This window comes from Mastomys coucha, unplaced genomic scaffold, assembly GCF_008632895.1.
Source record: "Mastomys coucha isolate ucsf_1 unplaced genomic scaffold, UCSF_Mcou_1 pScaffold3, whole genome shotgun sequence".
NCBI lineage: Eukaryota > Metazoa > Chordata > Mammalia > Rodentia > Muridae > Mastomys > Mastomys coucha.
This window is the reverse complement of record NW_022196909.1, coordinates 47,914,523-47,938,354: the sequence shown is the minus strand read 5'-3', so window position 1 is coordinate 47,938,354 and position 23,832 is coordinate 47,914,523. Positions and strand designations below refer to the sequence as shown.

The window sequence follows — 23,832 nt, the reverse complement described above, 5'->3', positions numbered from 1 at the left end:
CCCGAGCGCCCGGGTCTAGCATGGTGGCCAATCCGGAGGCGGGTGGGCGAGCCAGATGGGGGCCTGCAGCGTCCACGCCGCGGCAGCAGGGGGCGACCGAGGGCCGCGCGGCGGGAGGGTTGCCGGGCGGCGTGCTTTCCCGGCAGCACACGGGCGGGCGGGGCCGGTGGTCACTGCGGGCCTGCCTCCTTTCTGTTCCCCAGGTCTTCAAAGCAGGCTGTCGTGAAGCTGAAATGATGGCGTGGGACTGGAGCCCAGCACATCCTGTGGCCCGAAGGTTAAGCTCCTTGTAGCTTCCCCCTCCCCTGCTGTGGAGTGGCGTGGGGTGAGGGCACAGATGGAGCAACGCGATGCCAGTCACTTGCTTAGGTCACGGGCAGCGTGGTAAGCCTGTGTCCAAGCTGTCGTGGTCAGACCATTCAAGTTTGTCGGCCTGGAGAGATCTGAGTAAGATCACGTTTAGGGGGGGAGACATGGGAGAGGTTAAGAGCACTTACTGCTCTTACGGAGGACTAGGTTCCCAGCACCCACGACGTGGCTCACAACCATGTCCAGAGGATGCAACACTCTCTTCTGTGCCGCGCGGACACTATGCAAAGCGGGTGATTGCAAGGCAAAGGCACACACCAACATGGGATGCATCGGTTTTCTCTTTTGTCTGTGACAAAGTCTCACTGCGATCATCCCTGGCTGTGCTTGTTGTGTGTGAGCTTCATGGATGCTGGATGGGCATGTATCGCCATGCCTGGAGAGACAGCACCACCCTGTCTCACTTATCCCTGACATCTAGAATTCCTGACCCTCCTGTCTTCAGGTCACCTCCTAAATGCTGGGATCCAGACTTCCTGAATGGTAGCCAAGCATTCTACCGACTGAGCCAACTCTTTCTCCTCCCACCATTTCTCCTCCTCTCCCCTCTCTTCCTCCTCCTCACCTTCACCCTCCTTTCCCTTCTACCTGCCAAAGGGTTGGGATTAAAGGCCTATGCCATCATACCAGCAATGTATATTCACAGCATGGATCGTACACTCACTCTGAATGGGTATTATAGTTTATGTATACCTGCATTAGTCAGGGTTCTCTAGAGTCACAGAGCTTATGGGAGTCTCTATGTAGTAAGGGAATTTGTTGATGACTTACAGTCTGTAGTCCAACTCCCAACAATGGTCAGCAGCAGCTGTGAATGGAAGTCCAAGGATCTAGCAGGTGCTGAGTCTCACAAGGTAAGCAGTTGAAGAAAAGAGGGAGCCTTCCTTCTTCCACTGTCCTTATATAGGTCTCCAGCAAAAGGTGTGGCCCAGATTAAAGGTGTGTTCCACCACACTTTTAATCTCAGATGACCTTGAATTTGGAGATCTTCCTGTCTTAATCTTCTGGGATTCCTAGCCACTATGCCTCAAGATCTCCATGCCAAAATCCAGGTCAGAGACTTGTTATCTCTCAGCCTCCAGATGAGGACCACAGGTGGTGAGCCTTCCAATTCTGGATTGTAGTTCATTCCAGATAGAGTCAAGTTGACAACCACAATACCTATACCCCCGCACCAGGCCTCTTCTCCCCCTGCCTGGGTTGAAAGCCTTCTAAGATTGGTGGTACTGAAGCCTCCCAAGTCAATCAGATGGTAATGAGGACAAGGGACAGCCTCGGTGCCTTATTCTTGCAGAGAAACCCCAAGGGGCAGATGTGAGGTACCCAAAACTAGGTCCACTTGCTACGTCCCGCCTGCCAGGTGGTTGTGAGTGAGTTACTCTGTCTGGCCAGGCCTGGGTTTCCTCTGACCTTACTGGAGAAGGGTAGTTGATAGCAGGCCAGGTACAGAGGTAGACCCAACAGGGACGCACGGGGGCAGACGGGAAATCTTGACAAGCTCTCCGTCAGGACAGCAGGACCTGACTGGGAGTAGGATCAACGAAACCCATCAGCCTGGAGGATGCAGGGGGATCCACTGTCACCTTCAGCAAAGAGACAAGACACCTTAGGCTTCAGACCTTCAAGGATGTCAGAGATTTTAGAAGCGGGGCTCCTTCCTTAGCTGTCCATATCCCCAGCTTGTGTTTATCCTGTGGGCTCTGCTGCTTAACTTTCTTTTCTCCAGACTTCTCTACTTCCATCTCCGGAGTTCTGACAGTTGTGCGTCGCATGCCCAGCTGCACTTACTCATCCAGATGGCTGGAAGGCTACTTGGTGCATTCCAAGGGCCAGCGTCTAAGAGCCTGGCCTCATTCCTAGAACAGAACCCCTGTTAAGCTAGGAAGGGCAGAGGAGCAGCCCGAGACCCTGAGCAGAGTGATGGCCAGCGTCTTGCGAAGGACATGGAACATGGTGGGTATTGGGTGTCTTCCTGGATTTCCTGGATAGCTCTGTGCTGGCAGCTGGTATGAGCGCTGACTACTCTTCCAGAGGTCCTGAGTTCAGATCCCAGCAACCACATGGTTACTCACAACCACCTGTAATGGGATCTGATGCCTTCTTCTGGGGTGTCTGAAGACAGTTATAGTGTACTTGTGTATAATAATAAATAATAATAATAAATAAATCTTTGGGTTGGAGTGAGTGGGGTTGACTGGAGCGAGCAGAGGTCCTAAAAATTCAATTCCCTGCCAGGCAGTGGTGGTGCAGGCCTTTAATCCCACACTTGGAGGCAGAGGCAGGCAGATTTCTGGGTTTGACGTCAGCCTGGTCTACACAGTGAATTCCAGGACAGCCAGGGCTACACTGAGAAACCCTGTCTCAAAAAAAAAAAAAAAAAAAAAAAAAAAAAAAAAAAAAAAAGCTCCCAGCCACATGAAGGCTCACAACCATCTGTACAGCTACAGTGTACTCAAATACATAAATAACTAAATCTTTAGAAACAAAACAAAACAAAAAAGAACAAAAATGACCAAATGATCTTATGGAGGCATTTTCTTGACTGAGGCACTCTCCTCTCAGGTGACCCTAGCTCTTATTACATTGGCACAAAACTAACTGGCACGGTGTGTGTGTGTGTGTGTGTGTGTGTGTGTGTGTGTGTGTGGTGTGAAGGATCAAAGCCAGAGCCCTAGGCATGCTTTCGGGGCCTCCTGTGCCTGTCCCGCCACTGAAGGACACCTCGGGCTCACTGCTTTTGCTTGTTCCTAGCCCAGGTTGCCACCTGAGGTCATCGTTGGGATTGGAGTGACCACCCTGAAGGTCCTGTTTGCTTTGAGCCTTTCTGCACAATACTTACCCAAATAAACCAGAAACCAAGAGGGTTGGACTGTCTCCAGGTGACGCAACTGCACAACACGCTCAGCAGGGTGCAGGCCCAGGAAGCCAAAGGCAGTCAGGACCGGTGTCCTTCACAGGGGCCGGAGGGGCCAGTGCTAACGCTCTGTGCACGGTACTGGCTTGGGGTGTGGGAGGTCCTGTGTTCCATCTCCAGCGGCCCCCCCAAAAAACTCTTAAAAATACCCAGAGGAGCCAGGTATGATGGCACACACAGTCCGCAACTTTCAGGAGACAGAGGCAGGCAGTACTAGTTCGAGTTTGAGCTAGCCTGGTCCACATAGAGTTCCAGGGTAGCCCGGAGTACAGAGAAAGACCCTGTACCAACTAAATAAACAGCACAAAAAACCTGGAGGTATTTATTGTAAAGGGGCCGGAAAAGTAAGAAGCTCATAGTAAAAATTATCTTTAGGGCTGGGGAGATGGCTCAGTGGTTAAGGGCACCGACTGTTCTTCCAGAGGTCCTGAGTTCAAATCCCAGCAACCACATGGTGGCTCACAACCATCTGTAATGGGATCCGATGCCATCTTTCTGGTGTGTCTGAAGAAAGCAACGGTGTACTCACATACACACACACACACACACACACACATATATATATATATATCTTTAACTGAAAACTGCCCAGAGCTGACAAGGAGAGCATCACAAATTAGAACTGGTTTATGTTTGAAAGGACGAGGAATACAGGCTTCTGGAGACAGGTTCCAGTCTACAGTGCAGGCTGTGTGCCTACGTGCCCAGAGAGGCATTGCGTCACCTCATCCAGCACAATTTATTCTTCTTGTTGCAAGGCAGGGTTTCTCTGCGTAGCCCTTGCCCTGGAGACTCTACCTACCTACAGGCATGAGCCACCACTGCCTGGGGCAAAAATGTTTTAGTAATAATTAAAATCCAGGCAGGACTGGTGGAACATGACTTTAGTCCCAGGACTCAGAAAGCGGAAGAAGGATCTCTGTTGAGTTTGAGGCCAGCTTGGTCTAGGTAGTGTGTTCCAGGACAGCCAGGGCTACACAGAAAGATCCTATTTCAAAAAGAAAAAAAAAGAGGGCTGGAGAGATGGCTCGGTGGTTAAGAGCACGGACTGTTCTTCCAGAGATCCTGAGTTCAATTCCCAGCAACCACATGGTGGCTCACAACCACCCATAAGGAGATCTGACACCCTCTTCTGCAGTGTCTGATGTGCCTGAAGAGAGCAACAATGCACTCATATACATAAAATAAATAAATAAATAAATAAATCTTTGAAAAAAAGAAAAAAATAATCCCAGAGTCAGGGGCAGGTGGATTTCTGTGAGTTCAAGGCCAGGTCTGCTCTACAGAGAGAGTTCTAGGACAGCCAGGGTTAAAACCTATCTCGATGGTGGTGCACACCTTTAATCCCAGCTCTTGGGAGGCAGAGGCAGGTGGATTTCTGAGTTGGAGGCCAGCCTGGTCTACAGAGTGAGTTCCAGGACAGCCAGAGCTACACTAGAGATGAAACTCGGGTCTCCACACTTCTGTAGACAGCACTTGACTGACTGAAACCATCTCCCTAATCCCACTTTCATCAAGTATTTCTTACTAGAATTTGTAATAGATTGGTACCAGGGTCTTTCTGGGTAGCTCAGGCTATCTTCGAATTGATACTCTCCTGTCTCAGCTTCCCACATACTGGAACTACATGCTACACCATGCCTGGCTAGCTTTCTTTGTTGTTTCTGTTTTTTGGCCTTTTTTTTTTTTAATATTAGGATTGCATGTAGCCCAAGCTAGCCTCAAGTTCATTGTGTAGCTAAAGGTGGGCCTCCTGGCTCTAAATTCCCAGTGTGTGCATCCATGGCTGGCTGGCTGCCCCTCCATCCTACCACTGGTTGTTTTAGAGTTGGGGGCTCTAATCTCCAATATTATAAAAACCCTGATATTGTGGCCCCGTGGGAAACGGGAGGATCCAGGAAAAGCGTTGGCTTCAGGTCTTCAACCTCTGGGGTAAAGGGTCAGGGGGCTACTGCACATGTGGCACAGCAGCCCTTGGCCCTGGAGCTTGCAGAAGTGGGGCTCGACCTTTGTTCCCGATCTGTTTCTTCTCATCTGCTCATCCGCATCGTCCAGAATTCTACCCGTGCCCCTGTGCTTGTGGCCATGTTACCCCAGTTCTTCCAGCTAAGGAGGCTGCGAGTCTGTTAGTATCCCTGCGTCCAACCTGCCTCTTTTTTGTTGTTGTTGTTGGGTTTTTGTTTTGTTTGTCGAGACAGGGTTTTTCTGTATAGCCCTGGCTGTCCTGGAACTCACTCTGGAGACCAAGCTGGCCTCGAACTCAGAAATCCGCCTGCCTCTGCCTCTCAAGTGCTGGGATTAAAGGCGCGCGCCACCACTGCCCGGCTCTGCCAGCCTCTTACTCCATAAGTTTCCTCCCTTCTTTCATGCCCCCCAGGGCAGCTTGTTTTGCACCAAGGTGCTGGGAAAGCGTGTGCACTGCCTCTGTCCGTCCATCCATCTGTCTGTCTGTCTCTCTGTTGAGATGCAGAGTAGATAGGGTGACTGTTGCTGGGCACAAATTCCATTTACTGTGTCTTCAAGATGCTGCTTGGCTCTGTTTGTAACCCTGAGCTATAGGGAGGGAGAGGGGGAGAGGCAAGGGCAAGGGGAGGGGGAGAGGGAAGGGGGAGGGAGAGGGAGGGAGGGAGGGAGAGAGGGAGAGAGGGAGAGAGAGAGAGAGAGAGAGAGAGAGAGAGAGAGAGAGAGAGAGAGAGAGAGAGAGAGAGAGAGAGAGAGAGAGAGAGAGACTGACTGACTCTCTGAAAGTACCTCGGAACGGGGGCATGTCCAAGGGGACACAGTCCAGTTTAGAGGCAAAGATCTGAGAGCTTTCCCAAAGTGGGGCATTGAACATGTGAACAGGAAGCACAGTGGTGGCATCCAATGCACTTGGGGAACTGCAGCAAGTTCCAGGACCCAGGCATGGCAAGGCTCTGCTGTGGCACCCACTGTGGTCACTGCCGTGTAAGGTCCCTGCTGTTCTCTCTGCCAGGCCGCCTGGCCTCAGTTTACCACTTTCACAGCACTGCCCACCATGTTGCGAAACCAACAAAGTCACCACCATCTACTGCACCACCTAGGCACAGCCTAGGCCAAGGTCTTTCCTCAGCCAGGGTTACCTCATCCTCAGATGTCTCCTCCTTCGAGAAGGACCCACTTCTCACACACACACACACACACACACACACACACACACACACACACACTCCCAGCCTTTTCTGCTAATGCCGAAGATGAAAACCCAGGTCCTTGCATAGTCTAGGCAAGTTTCCTGCCAACCTTCCTGCCCTCTCTGGACTGAAACAAGGCAGGCGAGCCTGGCCTGACTGAACTCAGCAAGCGCCTGCCCTTGCCTCCTGAGTGCTGGAAGGAACCGCATGTGTGTTACTGTAACCTGTGTAGAGGTCAGAAGGGCAACTCATAGTAACTGGCCCTCTCATGAGTCCTAGGGACCACTCAGGTCATCAGGTTTGGTGACATGACTTTACTGGACAGAGTGAGTTCCAGGACAGCCAGGGCTACACAGAGAAACCCTGTCTCAAAAAACAAAACACAACAACAAAAAAAAGTGTGCATGTGTGCATATTCGAGTGCTTAGCTGTTTAGGCCATGAGGGGCAAAAAAAAAAAAAAAAAAAAAAAAAAAAAAAAAAAGAGAGAGAGAGAGAGAGCAGGTCAGCAAGGTGCCAGGGACAAAGGAGCCCCAAAAAATCATCCCCAAGTGACCTCTTTCCTCTAGCTAAGTCTCCCTCCTAAAATACTACCACTAGCTTGGGACCCGGGCTTTTTATCATGAGCCTGTGGGAGACTATCTACCTACATCATCGTCCCCCACCCTAGCTCTGGTGTCATTACACACCGCTGATGAACACGGTAACTGAAATCAGAGAGCATCAAGGCAAGCTGCGCCAGGTCCGACTCCTGAGCTCACACCTCCCCCGGGGGCACCAGCACGCTTCCGATTCCTGTCCTTCTGGGGTCCCGACACAGCCCCTCCTACCCCGACTCTCTAGCTCGTGACCTCTCCCGATTCATGCCACCTGTCACCCAAACGGGTGCCTGCATGGGGCTGTGGGGCTGTTTGTGCTGTTGGGGACTGGTTCTAACGCTTTGATTGAATCGGGAATCTGCGTGTTCAAACGCTGAAGGACCTTGTCCTCAACTGGTTTTTGACTGATCGATAAATTTGCCAGCAGCCTGTGGCTGTGCAAAGGGAGATGGGGCGGGACTCCTAAGATCTGCAAGGGCGAGGACGAGGACCCAGGGCCGGAGAGAGGAGAATCCCTATGACTGGGGAGACAGATCAGATTTAGAGCTGCAGAGGGAAACTCCCGAAATGTAGGTGAAAGGGAAAGTGGCCCAGAGGCATCTTGAGCAGCAAAGACCAATGGGCTTGACAGAAGGTAACAGAGTAGCAAAGTTAAACGTATATTCAGATGGTGTGGAGCCAGGAGTACCAGAGGGAAAGTATGTTAGCCATGGGAGGATTAGAACTGCCCGGCCTTTGAGTAGCTAAGGCATTTCAAAAATTAGCTAATGTGTGCGCGCGCGCGCGCGCGCGCGCGCGCGTGTGTGTGTGTGTGTGTGTGTGTGTGTGTGTGTGTCTGTCTCATTCGAGGATCCAAAGAGCTCCCGGCGGGTGGCTGGAGGCGCCACCTGCCAGGAGCATAAAGCGGAGTAGCCAAACTCCAGGCTGCAGTGTCCCACATTTAGCACAGAGCTCGTATTCAGGACACTGAGCGGAGGGAGGCTCAGGGCTCCGTCCTCAAACAGTCTGGTATTGGCTGGGTGTCCTAAGACCGTGGTGAGAAAACTAACCCTTCAGACCCCAAGTTAGCCCGCATCAGAAAGCCCACGGCTTGTGACCGGCTTTTTTCAGAAAGCCCATGGCTTGTGACCGGCTTTTTTCAGCCCGGTGACCAGATCTGCAGGGATGGCAGCCAAACCAGGATAGGGGTGAGCAGGGCTACCATGTTGGACGGACACAGGGCTGGCGCTGGCAGGAATGCAGAACCTGTTCGCAGTGTCCGGAGCCAGGCTGCTTTCTTCGGGGTGACTCCCCCCAACCCAGGTCAAAAGTCTTTCTGTAAGATACAAATCCCAGTCCGTCTGCTAGAAGACAACCTTACAGTTTGACTTACCCAGAGAATTACCTCAAACACTGATATTCAGTAAGATGTAGGTCAGGGGGCTGGAGAGATGGCTTGGCAATTAAGAGCACGACTGCTCTTCTGAAGGTCCTGAGTTCAAATCCCAGCAACCACAGGGTGGCTCACAATCATCTGTAATGCGATCTGACGCCCTCTTCTGGTGTGTCTGAAGACAGCTACAGTATATGTAGATCTAGTAATTAAATAAATCTTTTAAAAAAAGGATGTAGGTCAGAGGAAATTTTTTTTTTTTAAGATTTTATTCTATGTATGAGTACGCTGTAGCTGTCTTCTGATACACCATGAGGCAGTGGTAGCTATGCCAGTGAGGTGAACTGGACTGACCTTTATCCTCACACAGATGGCATCAGCACCGGCTGGGCGCACACATTCATTCGCCTCTGTGCAAAGTCCTCCGGACTTCTGTCCTGGAAGCCTCTCCGCCACTCACCAGTCAGGAAACCAGACCGGTTTGTGCTAAGGGGTGTGTGTGTGTGTATCTGGTCACCGCGTGCCGTTATTGTTGCTATATTCCCAACCATCCATACATAGCCCCTCTCCCTAGTCTGCAGGGCCTGGCTTCTACGGGCTGTCTTCAGGGGCAGCTACCACACGATCCCCCTGGTTCAGGAGTACGCAGTGTGCATGAATGCAATATTCTCCAGCATGGAGTTTTGTTTGGTTTGGGTTTTTTGGTGTGTTTCTATAAACAGACCTCATTTATACTGTTTTTTATTAAACTAAAAATGCTCTTAATGCTCAGTATGGTGGCCTGCCCCATGAACCTGAAGTCAGAATGGTCTACACGGGGAAGCTCTCATCTCAAAGGCAAACGGAAGCCCTCCTCTTTCCATGTTGGGCCAGGGGACAGAGCTTTGCCGAATGCTGCCCCACCCCATACACAGACAAGCTGTGCTGAACTCTGTCCCAGCTGGGTGGGTGGCTGGGTGGGTGGGACTGGCCTTAGCTCAGGGTGAGGGCAGTCTACCCCTTGCTTTCCGTGCCTTCAACAATATAGGCAGGAGACACAACAGACCCCAACTGCCCCAGCGCCTCTGTGTGTTACCTGTTCTTATTCCCTGAATGGCAAATCATGAGAGACTTTCCTGGGGCCATCTCTGACCTCAAGAACCCAGCAAAAGGGGTGATGGGGTGGTGGTGACGGGGGGGGGGTGTGGTGGTGAGGGGGAATCAGAGGATTGATAGGTCATGTGACTCAGTGGATAAAGGTGGCTGTTGCTCACGCCGGAATGACTGGCAGTTGCTCCCAGGAACCAAAGACAAGGAGGACGCTGAAAGGTTCTAAAGTGTCCTCTGACTTCTACACATGCACTGTGACACACACATGTGAGCACATCCCCTCCCAGGGTGACAAAGGAAGAAAGAGAGAGGGAGGAAGGAAGAAAGGTTGGTTTAAGAACGACTCAGGAAGCCACTGGGAAGTGGAGAACAGGTCCCGACAGACACGTGTCAAATACTGATTTTTATTGGTTGGCACCAGCTTTTCATTTATAGTTCCAGGGTCCTTCCGCATGCAAGGGTCGAGCCAGCTCAGCAGGAGGAGGCTGAGGAGCACTGAGCAAGGGCCTCTCTCACAAGGGTGAGCATTTGTTTCTGCACAAAGGGCTGGTGAGGGGTGGGGATGCTGCCCAAGTGCGGAAGTGCTCTGTGAGACTCCTTGTGGGCTCCTCCTTGCCTACTGTGAAGGGCGGAGAGATGGCACCTGCCATGTGCAGAACTCTTCTCTGCCCTCCCATCCCCACCTCACCCCCCAGCCCAGGGGCAGGATGTGGAAGAAAGAAGCCAAGGATATTCATGGAGAAAGGCAAACGGGAAAACCACTCAGCTTCCTTCTGCTTTCTCAGGACAGGATTCCATTTCTCCCAGTGCCCAAGGGGACCTGCCAAGGCCTCCCCAGCAGGGCTCTGAGGACACCGGGAAGGGGGCCAGACTGGGGCTGGTGGCAAGAGCAGGCAAGAGGAAATGCTGGACTTTCCAAGAAGTGACAGGCAAGGCTGCTGGGAAAATGGAAACCACGGTCACATCCTACGGGCCGTGAAGCCCCTTTGGCTGGAAGGACACCACCACCCCACACTGCCGCTCCTGTGCCAAGCACCAGGGGCTTTAAGGCCCACAGCAACCCTTCCTTCTGCCCAGGGGGGCACTCCTTAGAATGTTCTACCCAGCTTACTTGGCATTACTTGTGTGCTTCCTTCAATGCCTGTGTGGCATATCAGCTATCTGTGTCCCATGGGTACCTGGCCTGAGTCTCTGACTCAGACTAAATTTGACCATTTAGCCTTGGCTAAAAGGTCTAAAGGGGCAGGAAAGAGAAATATGGCAGCTACGTTGCCCTCATAGGTGGGCGACTTGGGGGAGTACCAGCCACCGTAAGCTTTCTGCTGCCGAGGGGAGCCGGGTTGTAACTAGGGCCCTCAGACCTCTGAGCTAGGCGCAGCCCGGACTGGATGCTCCTGGCCGGCCTTAGCGGGGCAGGTAGGGCGGCACTTGGCTTTCATCTCAGCAGCTTCTGAGGCCCGAGAGAGTGCTCCCGATGCCCTGTAAGCACTCACCCAACTGGGAGCCATCTGTGCTACAATTTTAAACACCAAACTTTTGATTATGAACAGCTGTAAGTGTTTGACCATAAGAACAGGAGCAGAGACGCTCACAGAACCATGCCACAGGCTGATTCCGTTGACAACAAACTAATTAATTCTGTCACTGGCAGTGTCACATTGTACAGCACACCCTCGGCTGTGGGACACAAGTCCATCCTCTCTTCCTCTTGCTCTCTGAGAAAGGGCTCCTCATCCTATCTGTACTGCGAGGTTTTCGCCCCAGAGCCATTCCTGGCTCTCCGAAAGATCCCCTATCTTCCCCCGAGAAAGTCTGGTATCTCTCTCTCTCCTTGTTTTTGTTTGTTTGTTTGGTTGGTTGGTTGGTTTTTTGGTTTTTTTGAGACAGGGTTTCTCTGTGTCTCGAACTCAGAAATCGGCCTGCCTCCGCCTCCCAAGTGCTGGGATCAAAGGCATGCGCCACCACTGCCTGGCGAAAGTCTGATCTCTTAAACTGTCTTTCCACCACGAAAGGAGGGGCTCATCATCATGAAGGCTCAGTCCCATATAAAGGATGGGGAGGCAGCCAACAGTCACTGGCTTAGGTGACTGCTCAACCCAGGGCTAAGGAGCCAGAGACACGGCTCAGATTAGAAATGGCCTGCAGGAGTCCGCAGGCCGCCTCTTAGATAAAATGGTTTCCTAAGAGGAGCCACTTGACCCCACACCACAACTGCCAGGACTGGGGCACCTTATCCTTTTCCCTATGAGGTTAGAAAGACTTCTCTAAACATGCATGCCTTTAATCCCAGCGCTTGGGAGTGGGAGACAGGTGAATCACTGGGTTTGAGGCCAGCCTGGTCTGCAGAGCAAGTTCCAGGACAGAAAAACCGAACTAAATAGAATAAAGGTCTTTTCCAGTGTTGTCAGATAAGAGTCTGGGCTCACAACTGGTTCTTGGTAAGTGACGAAAAACCAAGATTGAGCAAACAACTGGCCACTAGGGAAGGAAGATCACTTCCCCTCCTAGAGGCCCCTCACCGGACTTCCTCCTGCCCAGCGGAGGCCCTCTGGCCTATGTGAGGAGTCTCCCCGCTAGGCTCTCCTCCCTAGGGCCCATGCCGAGTTCTAAGGCACGCTAACCCTCCCTGAGCACTGTACAGGGAGCTTTAAGGACAGGTGCGATTTTTTTCTTTTTTCTTTCTTTCTTTTTTTTTTTTTTTTTTTTTTGAGACAGGGTTTCTCTTTGTAGTCCTGGCTGGCCTCGAACTCAGAAATCCGCCTGCCTCTGCCTCCTAAGTGCTGAGATTAAAGGCGTGCGCCACCACTGCCCGGCTACGAGTGACTCTTAAAAAGCTTCATGTCAGGTAGCCAAACTCACAGGACTTCACTCAGGAGTGGCCCAAATACCACAAATGAAGAAGGGCCAGACAGACACACCCGTCTACACTGCGGGGTAGAGGCAGCCCTCCCTCGGCCTCCTCAGGTCCCTAATCAAGCTTCCAGCCTCTGCAGCTAGCTAAGAAGCTTGTAGGCTCATGCAAACCACAGCCGCATACAGAGCTGTGGACAACGGGGAAGGGGACCTAGGGCCCCCAGCACAGAACACGCTCAGGTGGCAGTCAACCTGCCTGAACACAGGGGTCTGCTTCTGGACACTCCAAACGAGAGGGCGCTCACTAGAGGGCCGCTGCAGCCAGCGGAAATGGGTCCCACCCCTGAGAGTGGGTACAAGTACCGCTGGAAAGAGCCAAGAGCCTTCCCTGCTTCTCCAGCGCTGATGGGCTGCTCTGATCTGCTCCAGTTTGCTCCGGTCTGCCTGTGCCCCTCCTTATCCTCCCCCTTTAGTCAAGACTAAGTTTTTCTGAATCTTAGAAGTAATGTCAATTACAACTAATTCCTCTTCTTCTTAAAGAAAGAAATAGCCGGGCGGTGGTGGCACATGCCTTTAATCCCAGCACTTGGGAGGCAGAGGCAGGCGGATTTTTGAGTTCGAGGCCAGCCTGGTCTACAGAGTGAGTTCCAGGACAGCCAGGGCTACATGGAGAAACCCTGTCCGGAAAAAAAAAAAAACAAAAGAAGAAGATTAAAAAAAAAAAAGAAAGAAAGAAAAGAAAAAATATCTTTAGGTTTTCTTCCCCTTCAATTCTAAATCTTGCTAGGACATGCTCAGAACATACTTCAAAAATCGTGAATTCAGCAAACTGCAACAACAAGAAGCGCACCACTTAGCCGAGTGTGGCAGCACAGGCCTTTCACCCCAGCACTCTGGAGGCCGAGGCAAGAGCTCTATGAGTTCAAGACCATCTTGGTCTACATAGTGAGTTCCAGGACTAGCAGTGCTACACGGTGAGATTGTGTCTCAAAACAAAACCACAGTGCTTTCTGTGACCCCAGATGGGAATGTCGCTTGGGCTGGGCTGTTTCTAAAATGAAGATGGGACTCAAGCGAAGGTGTGGACCAGTGAAACGTAGATGTGAGTGAAGGACAGGACAGCATGCTTCACACACAGGGATGCACAGGGACAAGGGCATCTCTGGGCTGCAGAACCAGCCTCCAGGGAGAAGCAGGCAGCATAGAGGGGCAGCGGTAAGTTTCCCTCTGTGAGCCGGTTCTCAGCAGCAAGCCCAGAGTCCCAACCCCTAATCCACACACAGTAGCTCTGCCACTAAGAAGCCTGGCTACACAGCTACATTTACAAACCACTGGCCCACTCCCAGGGGAAGGGACTCACCCTGCTCCCTGCGGCTGCAGCAAGCAAGACCACCAGCAGGCCTCTCTGTCTGCAGGTGCTCTGCTGCAGAAGCCCAGGATGGGAGTCCTCGGTGCCAATTCTAGGCTTCCAGAGGCCTCTTGGATAGCAAGATTCCCACGGGTCCTACCCAGCTGAGGGCTCGGGTGGGTAGGGCAGGCCGAGCAACGGAGAGAGCGGCTGTTGATTCGAGAAGACCAGAGCTCAGGGGTTGCTCGTGTTCAAGTGGCTAAAGTTTCTGGGACACAACTACACAGAGTTTAACATGGCTGGTTCATATTCTTTCTTGTTCCATCTCCCCCCTCTTTGAAGACCCTGGAGCCCAGACTACCCTTACGTAGCAGCCACCCCCTTCAATGCCTCAGCCTTCCAAGTGTGCAGGCTGTAAGGGTTGCTCTAAGTGGGCTGCTCTAGGCTTAAACTGTGCCCTGCTTCTTGACTGTTCTCAAATCACACATGCACAAAATTAACTCCTGCTTCAAAAAGATCACATGACCTCACTGTAATTTCTCCAATGTTTATAACCACAACAAAAGTACACATTTTTTAAACGTAACAACATTCTACGCTCTCGTCTTCCCCCAGCGTATGGTGGGCTTCTCGTGGGTATCTCTGCAGGGATAGAATCTAGGATATGCAGAGTTACTGTGAGCTGGAGCCAAGCCCGGGAACAGTTCCCATCCGGCCAGGAGAAGCATGGGAAAATCCGAGGGACTCAAAGCCCACAACAGAGTCTGGATTCGGGCGAGTTTTGTTTTTTTACTTTCTTGTTCTTTCTACTTTCTTCACTGCGTTGTTCAAGGCTGTGGCTCTGACCGATCTATCACAAAAGGACTCTAACTATGCCAGCAATGGCCGCCAGCTGACCGTGCCAGGGAGGAAAAACACCAGCTCCACTACTCAGGGCGCAGGAGAACTGGTGACAGTGGACTCTGGAACTGCTCAGAGCTGGCTTCTGTCAGCTGAACTTGGTGGCCCAATCCCTGCTGCTTACTGCTCTAACAGGCCACTGAAGGGGACTTGGCGCACTTTACTGACCCAGTGACGCCAACAACAATCAAAACTGGCCTTAACTTGGGCCAAGTCAGGTACACCTACTGAGGCCCAAGAAGGCAGCCGGCACCAGGGCAGTTTCCCGGCACAGCACCGTTAGGCTGCATGGCTGAGGGAGAGCTGACCCAGAACATGGTTTGAGATTAAGTTTCCTCTGTGTGTGTGGATGGGATTTCAGGATGCTTTAAGCCAGGCAAGAAGAAACAGAGCTGTTATCCACAAGCAGGACCCGTGACAAGCAAGCCTGTCTCTGAATTCAAATCAGATGGTGATGATGTACGTCTCTACCCACTGGGCCGATACCTTGGGGGGCCACTCCTGTCCCAACATCTAAGAGTATCCTGAGACACCCCCCCCCCCAACAAAGTTGAAATCTGTGTTTCAACACTGGGGTACAAAATGCCAATTAGATACATATAAAACTTAAAAGTCTACTGGACGATACTACAAAGTGTTGAATGTTGACGGTGTGCGTCACCACATACATTCCTGAAGTGGAACAAAGAGCAAAAGCTTTTCAAAGTTTGAGTATTTATTAGTTTTTAAATAAAGAGAAGTACTATTTTAATTTCACATCTTGGCTACGTTTCAACACAGGCAATGCCACAGAGTCCGGAGCTCCCACGATGAGCCAGGCCATGCCTCCCTCTCGCCCTCCTTACCCTTCCCAGGACCCTTTACTTCCTTTTACTAACCACCACAACTGGCAGGGGAGTTCAGCACAAAACCTTCATAAAATACCAACCAGAGTCCTCGGGGAACCAGAGGGTCACCGGTGGGCCCCTCTCCCTGATGACCTCTCACACCGACCGGGTGGACAGAAAGCTAATGTTCCAAGCGTGCTCTTGGTCAACCCTTGGCACATACATGTTCACACTGTTCCCCATGTATTTCTCAGGACCTTGGTGGGGCCTCTCAGCATGGGGACAGGACTATGCAGGATGGCTGCAGAGCGTAGGGCCATAGCCAGGTCAGCGTGGTGTAAGGCATACAAGGATAAGAGAGGCCATGTCAGCAATAAATAGCATTATGGACAGACTTTCCAGCCAGCAGGACACTCGGTGCCTGATGGTCCAGTTTCTGTGACAGTGAGAGTGTCCTGTTTCAAGCCTAGTGTGAGCCTACTGGGAGGAACTCAGTTCCTATCACTGTTTGTCCAGGCTTTGTCCAGGCTTTGTAACAGAAAGGAAAACAGGTTCCCTTCTGTTTTCCTTGGCAGGGGAGCGGCCTAGAGAAGGCCAGGGTCCCAGGAGCGAGGAAGGTGGCTAGGTTTGACATGGCTGGGAACAGGGGACAGGGAAGCCCGCCAAGTTACTAGCATTAAACAAACGTGAAGAGGGGCTTCAGACTAGAAATATCTAGGGAAAAAAAAAAAGGAAAAAAAAAAACCCCAAAACTTTGAAAAACTGAACAGTTAAGATCCTCTTTCTAAGCTGCATATTTACACGCCATACGTCAGTACACAATGTGTAGACAGATGCGTCCTGAGGGAGCGTGGCCAACCTACGGGACTCAACAGCACATTACAGGACAGAGTTTTAGAAAGTTTCATCGCACATGGGTGTCTTTTAATGAAAAAACAAAAAATCAGAGAAAATACCTGGCCAGGCTGGGCTGAGACAATGGGAACGCTTCAGAACCCGAGGAGGAGAGGGAGATGCCCTCTCTCAGGGCATGTGAGTGGGAGGAACAGGGCATGCAGGAAAGTGCTCATGAGTTATACCCAGCCCCACCCTCAGGAAGAGAAAAGAGTTCCCACCATGCCACACCCACCCGCCTCACATCACAGCCTGCAGCAGCACCTCAGTGCACCCTCTCTACTGCCCGCCATGCCTGGGTGAGAAAAGGCCGTGAGGTGAGGGGTGGTGAGGAGAGCCACGCTTCAGTCTGCTTTCCACCCTCCGGCTCTTACAGAGTCTGCAGTCATCTGATGCTGGAGCTGGAGTAGGTGGTGGGCACCACAGGGGTGCCATTGTTGGCAGAGTAGCCTTGCCTCAACGCCTCAAAGTACGACGCCTGCACCGGCTTGTGATACTGCAGCACCTTTATGGCGTCTTCTATCTTAAACCACTCTCTCTTCCTTCCTGTGGAGGCAGAGGGGAGAGGTGAGCACAGGCTGGGGCAGTGGGCACAGTTCCGAGAGGGGAGGCAGGTTTCCTGGCAGCAGTGCCTGTGATCCTAGGACTCTGGAGGATCAGGAACTGAAAGCCAACCTTGGTTACTCCACGGGGGACCCATGAGAGCCTAACTCCACCTATCCCAAAGCTACGATTCTCAGTACTTTCCCTTCCTTACTAAGTACAGCCAGCACCCCACGACTGCGGAGCCCACCGCGGGAGCTAGTCGTCCCAGCAGGAGTGCCACAGGCAACCCTGCTAGGTCCAGGGCTCTGAGCACTGCCAGCCACATCTCCAGGAGAGTTCATCGTCCTCATCTTTTAACAGACACTACCCAGCATCAGCTGCCAGGACCACCATGATGGGTGACTATAACCTGCTATCTCACTCCCTTCAATTAGAGCACTGTGTGATGGGTCCGCCACAGACAAAGAGGACCAGCCGACTGGCCGGCTGGCGAGGTGCCTCACAAGTTACACTGTTTGCTGCAAACCTGGCGAGCTGAGTTCAAGCTCTGAAGCCACGTAAAACTCCAAAGAGCTGGTTACTCCAGAGCCGCTCTCTGGGTCCACGTGCAAGCTGTGGGTGGGTGCACCCACAAGCACATAACGCACATACAATACACGTGCTAATTCACAGAAAACAAAATACAAAAACAAACACTGTGCAACTTGACAAATCACCATTTCAAGTCTAATTTTGTTAAAATTAACATTTTGTTTTATTTTTGAGACACAGTCTATATAGCCTTGGCTGTCTAGAATGTGCTATGTAGACCAGGTTGGTCTTGAACTCACAGTGGTCCTGCCTCTGCCTCTAGAGTGCTAGTACTAAAGGTGTGTGCTACCCCAACTGGCTTGCTTTTCTTGTATAAACACTCTTTCTGGCTCTGGGGCAGTAAACATGATTGCTTCAAGCTACAGCAGCAGAGCTGGCTGAGCTCGGTGGCTGAACAGCGGTCTGAGGCCGGAGGTCTGGCTTCCCCCTCCAACAGTGAGAGAAGTAGGTAAGATCCCAGGCTGACCTCCAGCTCCGGGAGCTGGGGAGGGAGCTTTGGGAAGGTTAGGGACTCCTCAGCGCCCCTTTATCCTCGAATACAAGATGGATAGTAAGTAGGACTTATTTCCTAATCTGGTTTGAAGGCTAGTTACAGAAAACCCCTCAATACTCGCTGGCACCTGGGTGCTAATGAGAACCTGCTCCTCCCACCCCCAGGTTTACTTATCTTATGCCTGAGTGTTTTGTCTCTGTCTGTGTGTAGACCACGTGTACCCGGTGTCCACAGGGAGCTACTACTTAGCTAGTGGAGTCTGACTTGGGTCCTCTGGAAGAACAGCTAGCATCGCTAGCCTCTGGGCCATCTCCCCAGCCCCATGGGTTACACATTCACACCGTTAGTCTCTGGGCCACCTCCCCAGCCCCGTGGGTTACATGTTCACACTGTTAGTCTCTGGGCCACCTCCCCAGCCCCGTGGGTTACATGTTCACACTGTTAGTCTCTGGGCCATCTCCCCAGCCCCATGGGTTACATGTTTTAATTGTAGTTGCTTCTTTTAAAAATTTATATTGTTTCTTATGCAAATCTCTGTATTATAAAAATGAAACTCGGGGATGAGGCTAACTGGGCTCAGCTACCAGCTGCCATGGGGGCCACAACCCTCCTCTACCCTGGCTGCAGGGCAGCTCCTGTAGATCTGTGAGCACTGAGCATGTATGTACGTGGTACACACACACACAAAATGGGGGTACTGACCTAATGGCTAGGCCCCAAGCCATGAATGAGGGCCCACTGCTGGCATGTAACCATTTCCTGTCAGGGGCACAACCTGCAGTCTCAGCAATTAGAAATGATGGCAGGCCTCTTAATGCACACCTATCTCCACACACATGTCTACATAGAGACATGTCACGGATGTGGAAATGGAACCTGGGCCTTCTATTTGGCGGGCAAAATTCTCAGCCCCTAAGAAAAGACCCTTAATCCTGCTTTTGTCTTTAAGCCCAGGAGCGCATGAGGACACTCCAGGAAGTGTGGGCCGCTGTCTCACCGTGTTCCAGCATGGCACAGGCAGCCACATCTGAAGCACCGAGAACCCAGGTCGGCTCCACAGCAGCCGCAGAGAACAGTGCTCGCTGGCCTAACTTCCCCTCAGTGCCAACTGTCCTTTGTTTCCTCACAGGACAGACGGGGTGAGCCACCTCATCCACTGTCCACCTCACACTCCAAGGAAGCTCTGAGGGCACACTCCGTCTCCACCCGACCTCTGCAGCTCTAGCCACTTCCCACTCTACAGCATACAGCACCATTAAGGCGGCTAACACTTCAAAAGACAAACGTACCTGCATTTGCTGATGATTTACATGTGAGACCCACATTTCACAGGCGTTGTAATGGGGAGCCGTGTGGATGGTGCACGCTGTACTTTCAGCATTGCAAGGCTAGGCAGGAAGGTGGGGAGTGCCACTCCACATCCCTGCCCACTCCTACATACATATGAGAGCAGGTCACAGGCTCCTTCCTGTGTTTCAGATTCCTCCACTGGAGTTAACACTGAGTAATGCTGACAGGCGAGGAAAAGGCTTGTCTGTGGACTACCTAGCAATGTGGCCTTAGAAACTGTGTGCAGCTGGAGAGATGGCTCAGAGGTTAAGAGCACTGGTGGCTTTTCTGGATGACCTGTACTCAATTCCCAGCACCTGTACGGCAGTCCACAGCTGTGTGAAACCCAGTTCCATGGGACCTGATGCCCTAACAGACACTCATGCAGGCAAAGCAACAATGCACATGGAATTAAGGAAGCAAAGGCAATAGTAACCCGGGTGTGGCTCCTGCCAGGCTGTGGCAAGCACAGGCATAAAGCACACCCACCTTGCTCTCCTTTTCCAAACCCTGGACACTTGACTGATATTTTGAAAATTGTTTGTGCCGCTGGGGACAGAATCCAGGGCCTGGAACAATCTAAGCCAGTCCTCGGCCCCAGCATAGCCCATCGATGTGAATGGGAGCTGTAAGACAGGACCCTGCATCCCGCTCCCATCATTGATCCAATAGCTTGAGTGGCCCAGCATGGCAGGGGCCTGAGGTCAACATCTGTTCAGGAGGTGTAGCAGGATAGCCCTTTTGGGGAGGATCCAATTTTACTTCAGAGCCATTTCTAAGTGTTCAGGGACATGTTTCCACCTGTTGCCCCTACCATTGTACATGCCTGAAATGCTAATGTCCTCAGTTTCCCCGAGGCCCTCGCCGACTTACCAATGTTCACTGAGTCCTCCCAGTCTTCCAGCACCTCCGTGACGATGAGCACGTACACATACGTCCTGTGCTTCCTCTCCTGGTTCTGGAGGACACAGAGGACAGAGGAGAGGTGCTCCTTAGTGCGCTGAGATGCTTAGAGAGCACTGCTGTTCGCTGTCCAGACAGCCGGGCACACGATGCCCTCTGCTTTTGCTGTTCTGCCCAAAGAGGGTTCTGCCGGAACAGACGGCACACTTTGGAAGGATTTCTTTTTTTAAAATCCTTTTTTTTTTTTGGGTGTGTACCCACCCATGAAGGCTAGAAGAAGGTGTCTGGAGCAGGAGTTAGAGGTAGGTGTTAGCCACCAGACATGACTGCTGAGAATTGAACTCAAGTCTTCTGTAAAAACACCAAATGCTTTTTTTGGGGGGTGGGATGGGGGGGGGGGGAGACAGGGTCTCACTACGTAGTCTTAGCTGTCCTGGAAATTGCTATGTGGACCAGACTGGCCTTGAATTCATGGAGATCCTCCTGCCTCTGCCTCTCAGGGGCACTGGGATTAAAGGTGCATGCTGCCATGTCCGGCACTATCAACGGCAGAGCCATGAGTGCAGCCTGAGTCCACTCCTCGGGTCCACTTTACACTGTTCCTTCCTTCTTCCCCTAACTACAGCTGCACAGAGGTGGAAGCTGGGACTTGGGAAATCGGGAACGCAGAGACTGTGGGTGTGCGGGGCTAATGAGTGGAGTGAGGCCTGCATCCTCTCTCCCGACTGGCCCGCCCCTCACTGTTCCCATGTCAACCAGCATGCCCTATCTCCGCTCTTCTCACTTGGAAGAGCAGGAGGAAAGAGTGGCAGGAAAGGGAAGCAATACGATGTATATGCTTGGAGCCTGGGTCAACTCCAGAACCCATGGAAAAAGAAGCTGAGCACAGAGGGTAAGCCTGTAACTAGGGAGGTGGAGACAGGGGGATCGCTGGGACTCAAGCTAGACTATCTAATGAGCTCCAGAGCAGTGAGAGGCCCTTTCTCAAAATCCAAAGCAGACAGCTCCTAAGGAGTGACATATGACGTTGTCCTCAGGCCCCGCACAGACAGCACACAGTAGGCAAAGCAGAGAAAGCTAGTGTGCCCTGCGGCCTGTCCTGACCTTCAGCGAGACCCGAGGCCCTGCGGCCTGTCCTGACCTCCAGCGAGACCCGAGGCCCCCCCCAGGACAGGAAACCGTGGCTATTAATGACTTTCAGAACAAAGGTGTTAGCACACTTACCTCAAAAATTCCAACGAGTCTTCCCAGCGTCCCTTTCACTCCAGCCTGAAAGAGGGAGAAAGAAGAATGAGCACAGGTCACTGCTAGGCCACTCCAGAGCCTTGTAAGCACGGCTGAGCGTGCTGGAGCCATGGCTAGCCATGGCAGAAGGAGGCCTTCTGCTCATCCAGAAGACCTGCATCTGGAGCCCAGCACCCATGACAGTGACTCACAACTGCCCGGAACTCCACGGCACCTCGCCCACAGCACACACAAAACATAACAAAAATCAAGAGTGTGCAGCTCAGGACGACTTGGGTCTGTGTGCTCACGCACACCCAGATTTCCTGTGTCCCACCTGGAATGGTCACAGCAAGCCATGCTGGAGGAGAGCCCTGCCACATCTCTCACTGCTGAAGCTTGCCACACAACAAGGTGATACATGAAGGCCAATAAAGCTACACCAAAAACCTCCTGTTAACTTGTTTATTTATTCACGCAGCACATACAGGCTGAGCCAGTAAATATGGTGAGTGCCAGAGGGCCCCAACGTGTAGCCTGGCCTGCAAGCGCAGTGCACGACAGCCAGAGTCTTCACTGACCGGGACTGCCTGTGGACAAAAGGCTGCCCAGCAGCTGCAGCTCTCTCATGTCCAGCTGCAATCGTCACAGCTGGGTGCTCTTCTCATCCCTGTCACACTATGTTACTTTGGTTTCCACACTTCTCCACCCTCTTTAAAGTTATTTATTTACTCAAAAACTTTTAATTTATATCTACATGGTGTGTGTACAGCCAGGGATGCAGTTGTGAGCCACACAACATGGGTTTTGGGAACCAAACTCAGGCATTCTGGAGGAGCATGTGCTCAACTGTTGAGCCAGCTTTCCAGGCTAAAATTCTCCTCCTCTTCCTCCTTTTGCTCCTCTTCTTCTTTTTTTTTCCCGTTTTTTTTCGAGACAGGGTTTCTCTGTGTAGCCTTGGCTGTCCTGGAACTCACTCTGTAGACCGGGCTGGCCTCGAACTCAGAAATCCATGTGCCTCTGCTTCCCAAGTGCTGGGATTAAGGGCGTGCGCGACCACTGCCTGGCCAGGCAAAAATTGTTAATTGAGAGTCAAGAAGATTGATGTAAAAGACTAGATTCCAATCTGGCTGTGGTCCTGCACACCTTTAATCCCAGCACTAGGAAGGCTGAGGCAGGCGGATCTCTGTGAGTCTGAGGCCAGCCTGGTCTACAGAGTGGGTTCCAGTACAGCCAGGGCTACACAGAGAAACCCTGTCTTCAAAAAAACAAAATAAACCAAAAGGACTAGCTGTAGGGTTGCGGTTCTGATGCTTTGATCAGGAATCCGTGTTTACTGACGCTGAAGGTCCTCGCACCCATTGTTTTTTGATCAATAAAGATGCCAGTGGCCAACAGCTGGTCAGAAAGATAGAGGCAGGACTTCCAGCTTCTCACAGGCTAGGAGAGAGGGAAAGAATCTAGATGCTTGGGGGAGAGAGATGGGGACAGACTCAGAGCTATAGGGAAGATCTACACACGCTACAATTACATTCCCCAAGCAACTGTGTTCTGCATTACTGACAAGGATTTCAAGTTTACGATTTTGCATCCACTCACCTACAATGGCTTTGTGAATTGTGAACGGAACTGTCCGACCTTCTTTTATGCAAACTCCTTTTCTTTCATCTTTGAGAAGTCAGGTATTTGATGAGCTAGTCAGGGAGAACCCTGAATGAAGCTGTGTTCTTGGCAAGCCTAGCTAGGAAGCCAGCAGCTCTGTGTTCTGATCCTTGGCAGCCCCAGGCTTGTGTGTCTGCTGCAGGCCTCTATTGGTAAGGCCATGTAGAGAGTGCTGGGCTGAGGAGGAAGCCCGGCAGGCCATCACTGACCTGTGCTACGTGCTCGCTCCAGTAGCTACCATCTTGCTAATATTCACTGCTCACCAAGAAGTCAAAAATTTACTAATGGAAATGAGCTCCAAATTAATAGTACGAATCCACCCGTGACTTTTTAAAAAGCCTTATTTACTGTATGTTTGTGTATATGTATATCTATGAGTGTGCATGTCTTTGCATCATCTGCATACCTCCAGCCCGCAGGTCAGAGCCCCCTGGTTCTGGAGTTACAGTACAGACTTGGGAGCTGCCACGAAGGTGCTGGGAACAGGAAACTCTGCAAGCCCCACAGCGCACTTAGCCACCCAGCCTCACAACTTACACTTCTGATAAGAGCCGCCTCCTACTGCAAACACCAAGCAACATAAATGACTCACTTTCTCAGAAGAGGCTGGAAATCATGTAACAGCATCTTTCAACTCACTGGGCATGGTGGTACATAGCTTTGATCCCAGCATTTGGAAGGCAGGGGTAGATAGTTGGATCTCTGAATTCAAGGTCAGCCTGGTCTATGCAAAGAACCCTGACTCAAAAACCAAAACCAACCAACCAA

The 23,832-nt window shown here is 51.7% G+C and overlaps 1 protein-coding gene across 3 annotated transcripts in view; it reads right to left on the bottom strand.

Moving 5' to 3' along the window:
- Positions 1-15,292: 15,292 nt before the first annotated feature.
- The window catches only part of LOC116074261 (diphosphoinositol polyphosphate phosphohydrolase 1), a 45,660-nt gene continuing 37,120 nt past the window's right edge, over positions 15,293-23,832 (bottom strand). For all 3 annotated transcript variants that reach the window (XM_031346536.1, XM_031346537.1, XM_031346538.1), the window contains exons 3-5: positions 21,403-21,447; positions 20,149-20,233; positions 15,293-16,862 (exon numbers count right to left, since the gene is read on the bottom strand). In XM_031346536.1, coding sequence (XP_031202396.1) covers positions 16,702-16,862; positions 20,149-20,233; positions 21,403-21,447 — 291 coding nt within the window. In that variant the 3' untranslated portion in view covers positions 15,293-16,701. The remainder of the gene's footprint in view (positions 16,863-20,148; positions 20,234-21,402; positions 21,448-23,832) is intronic.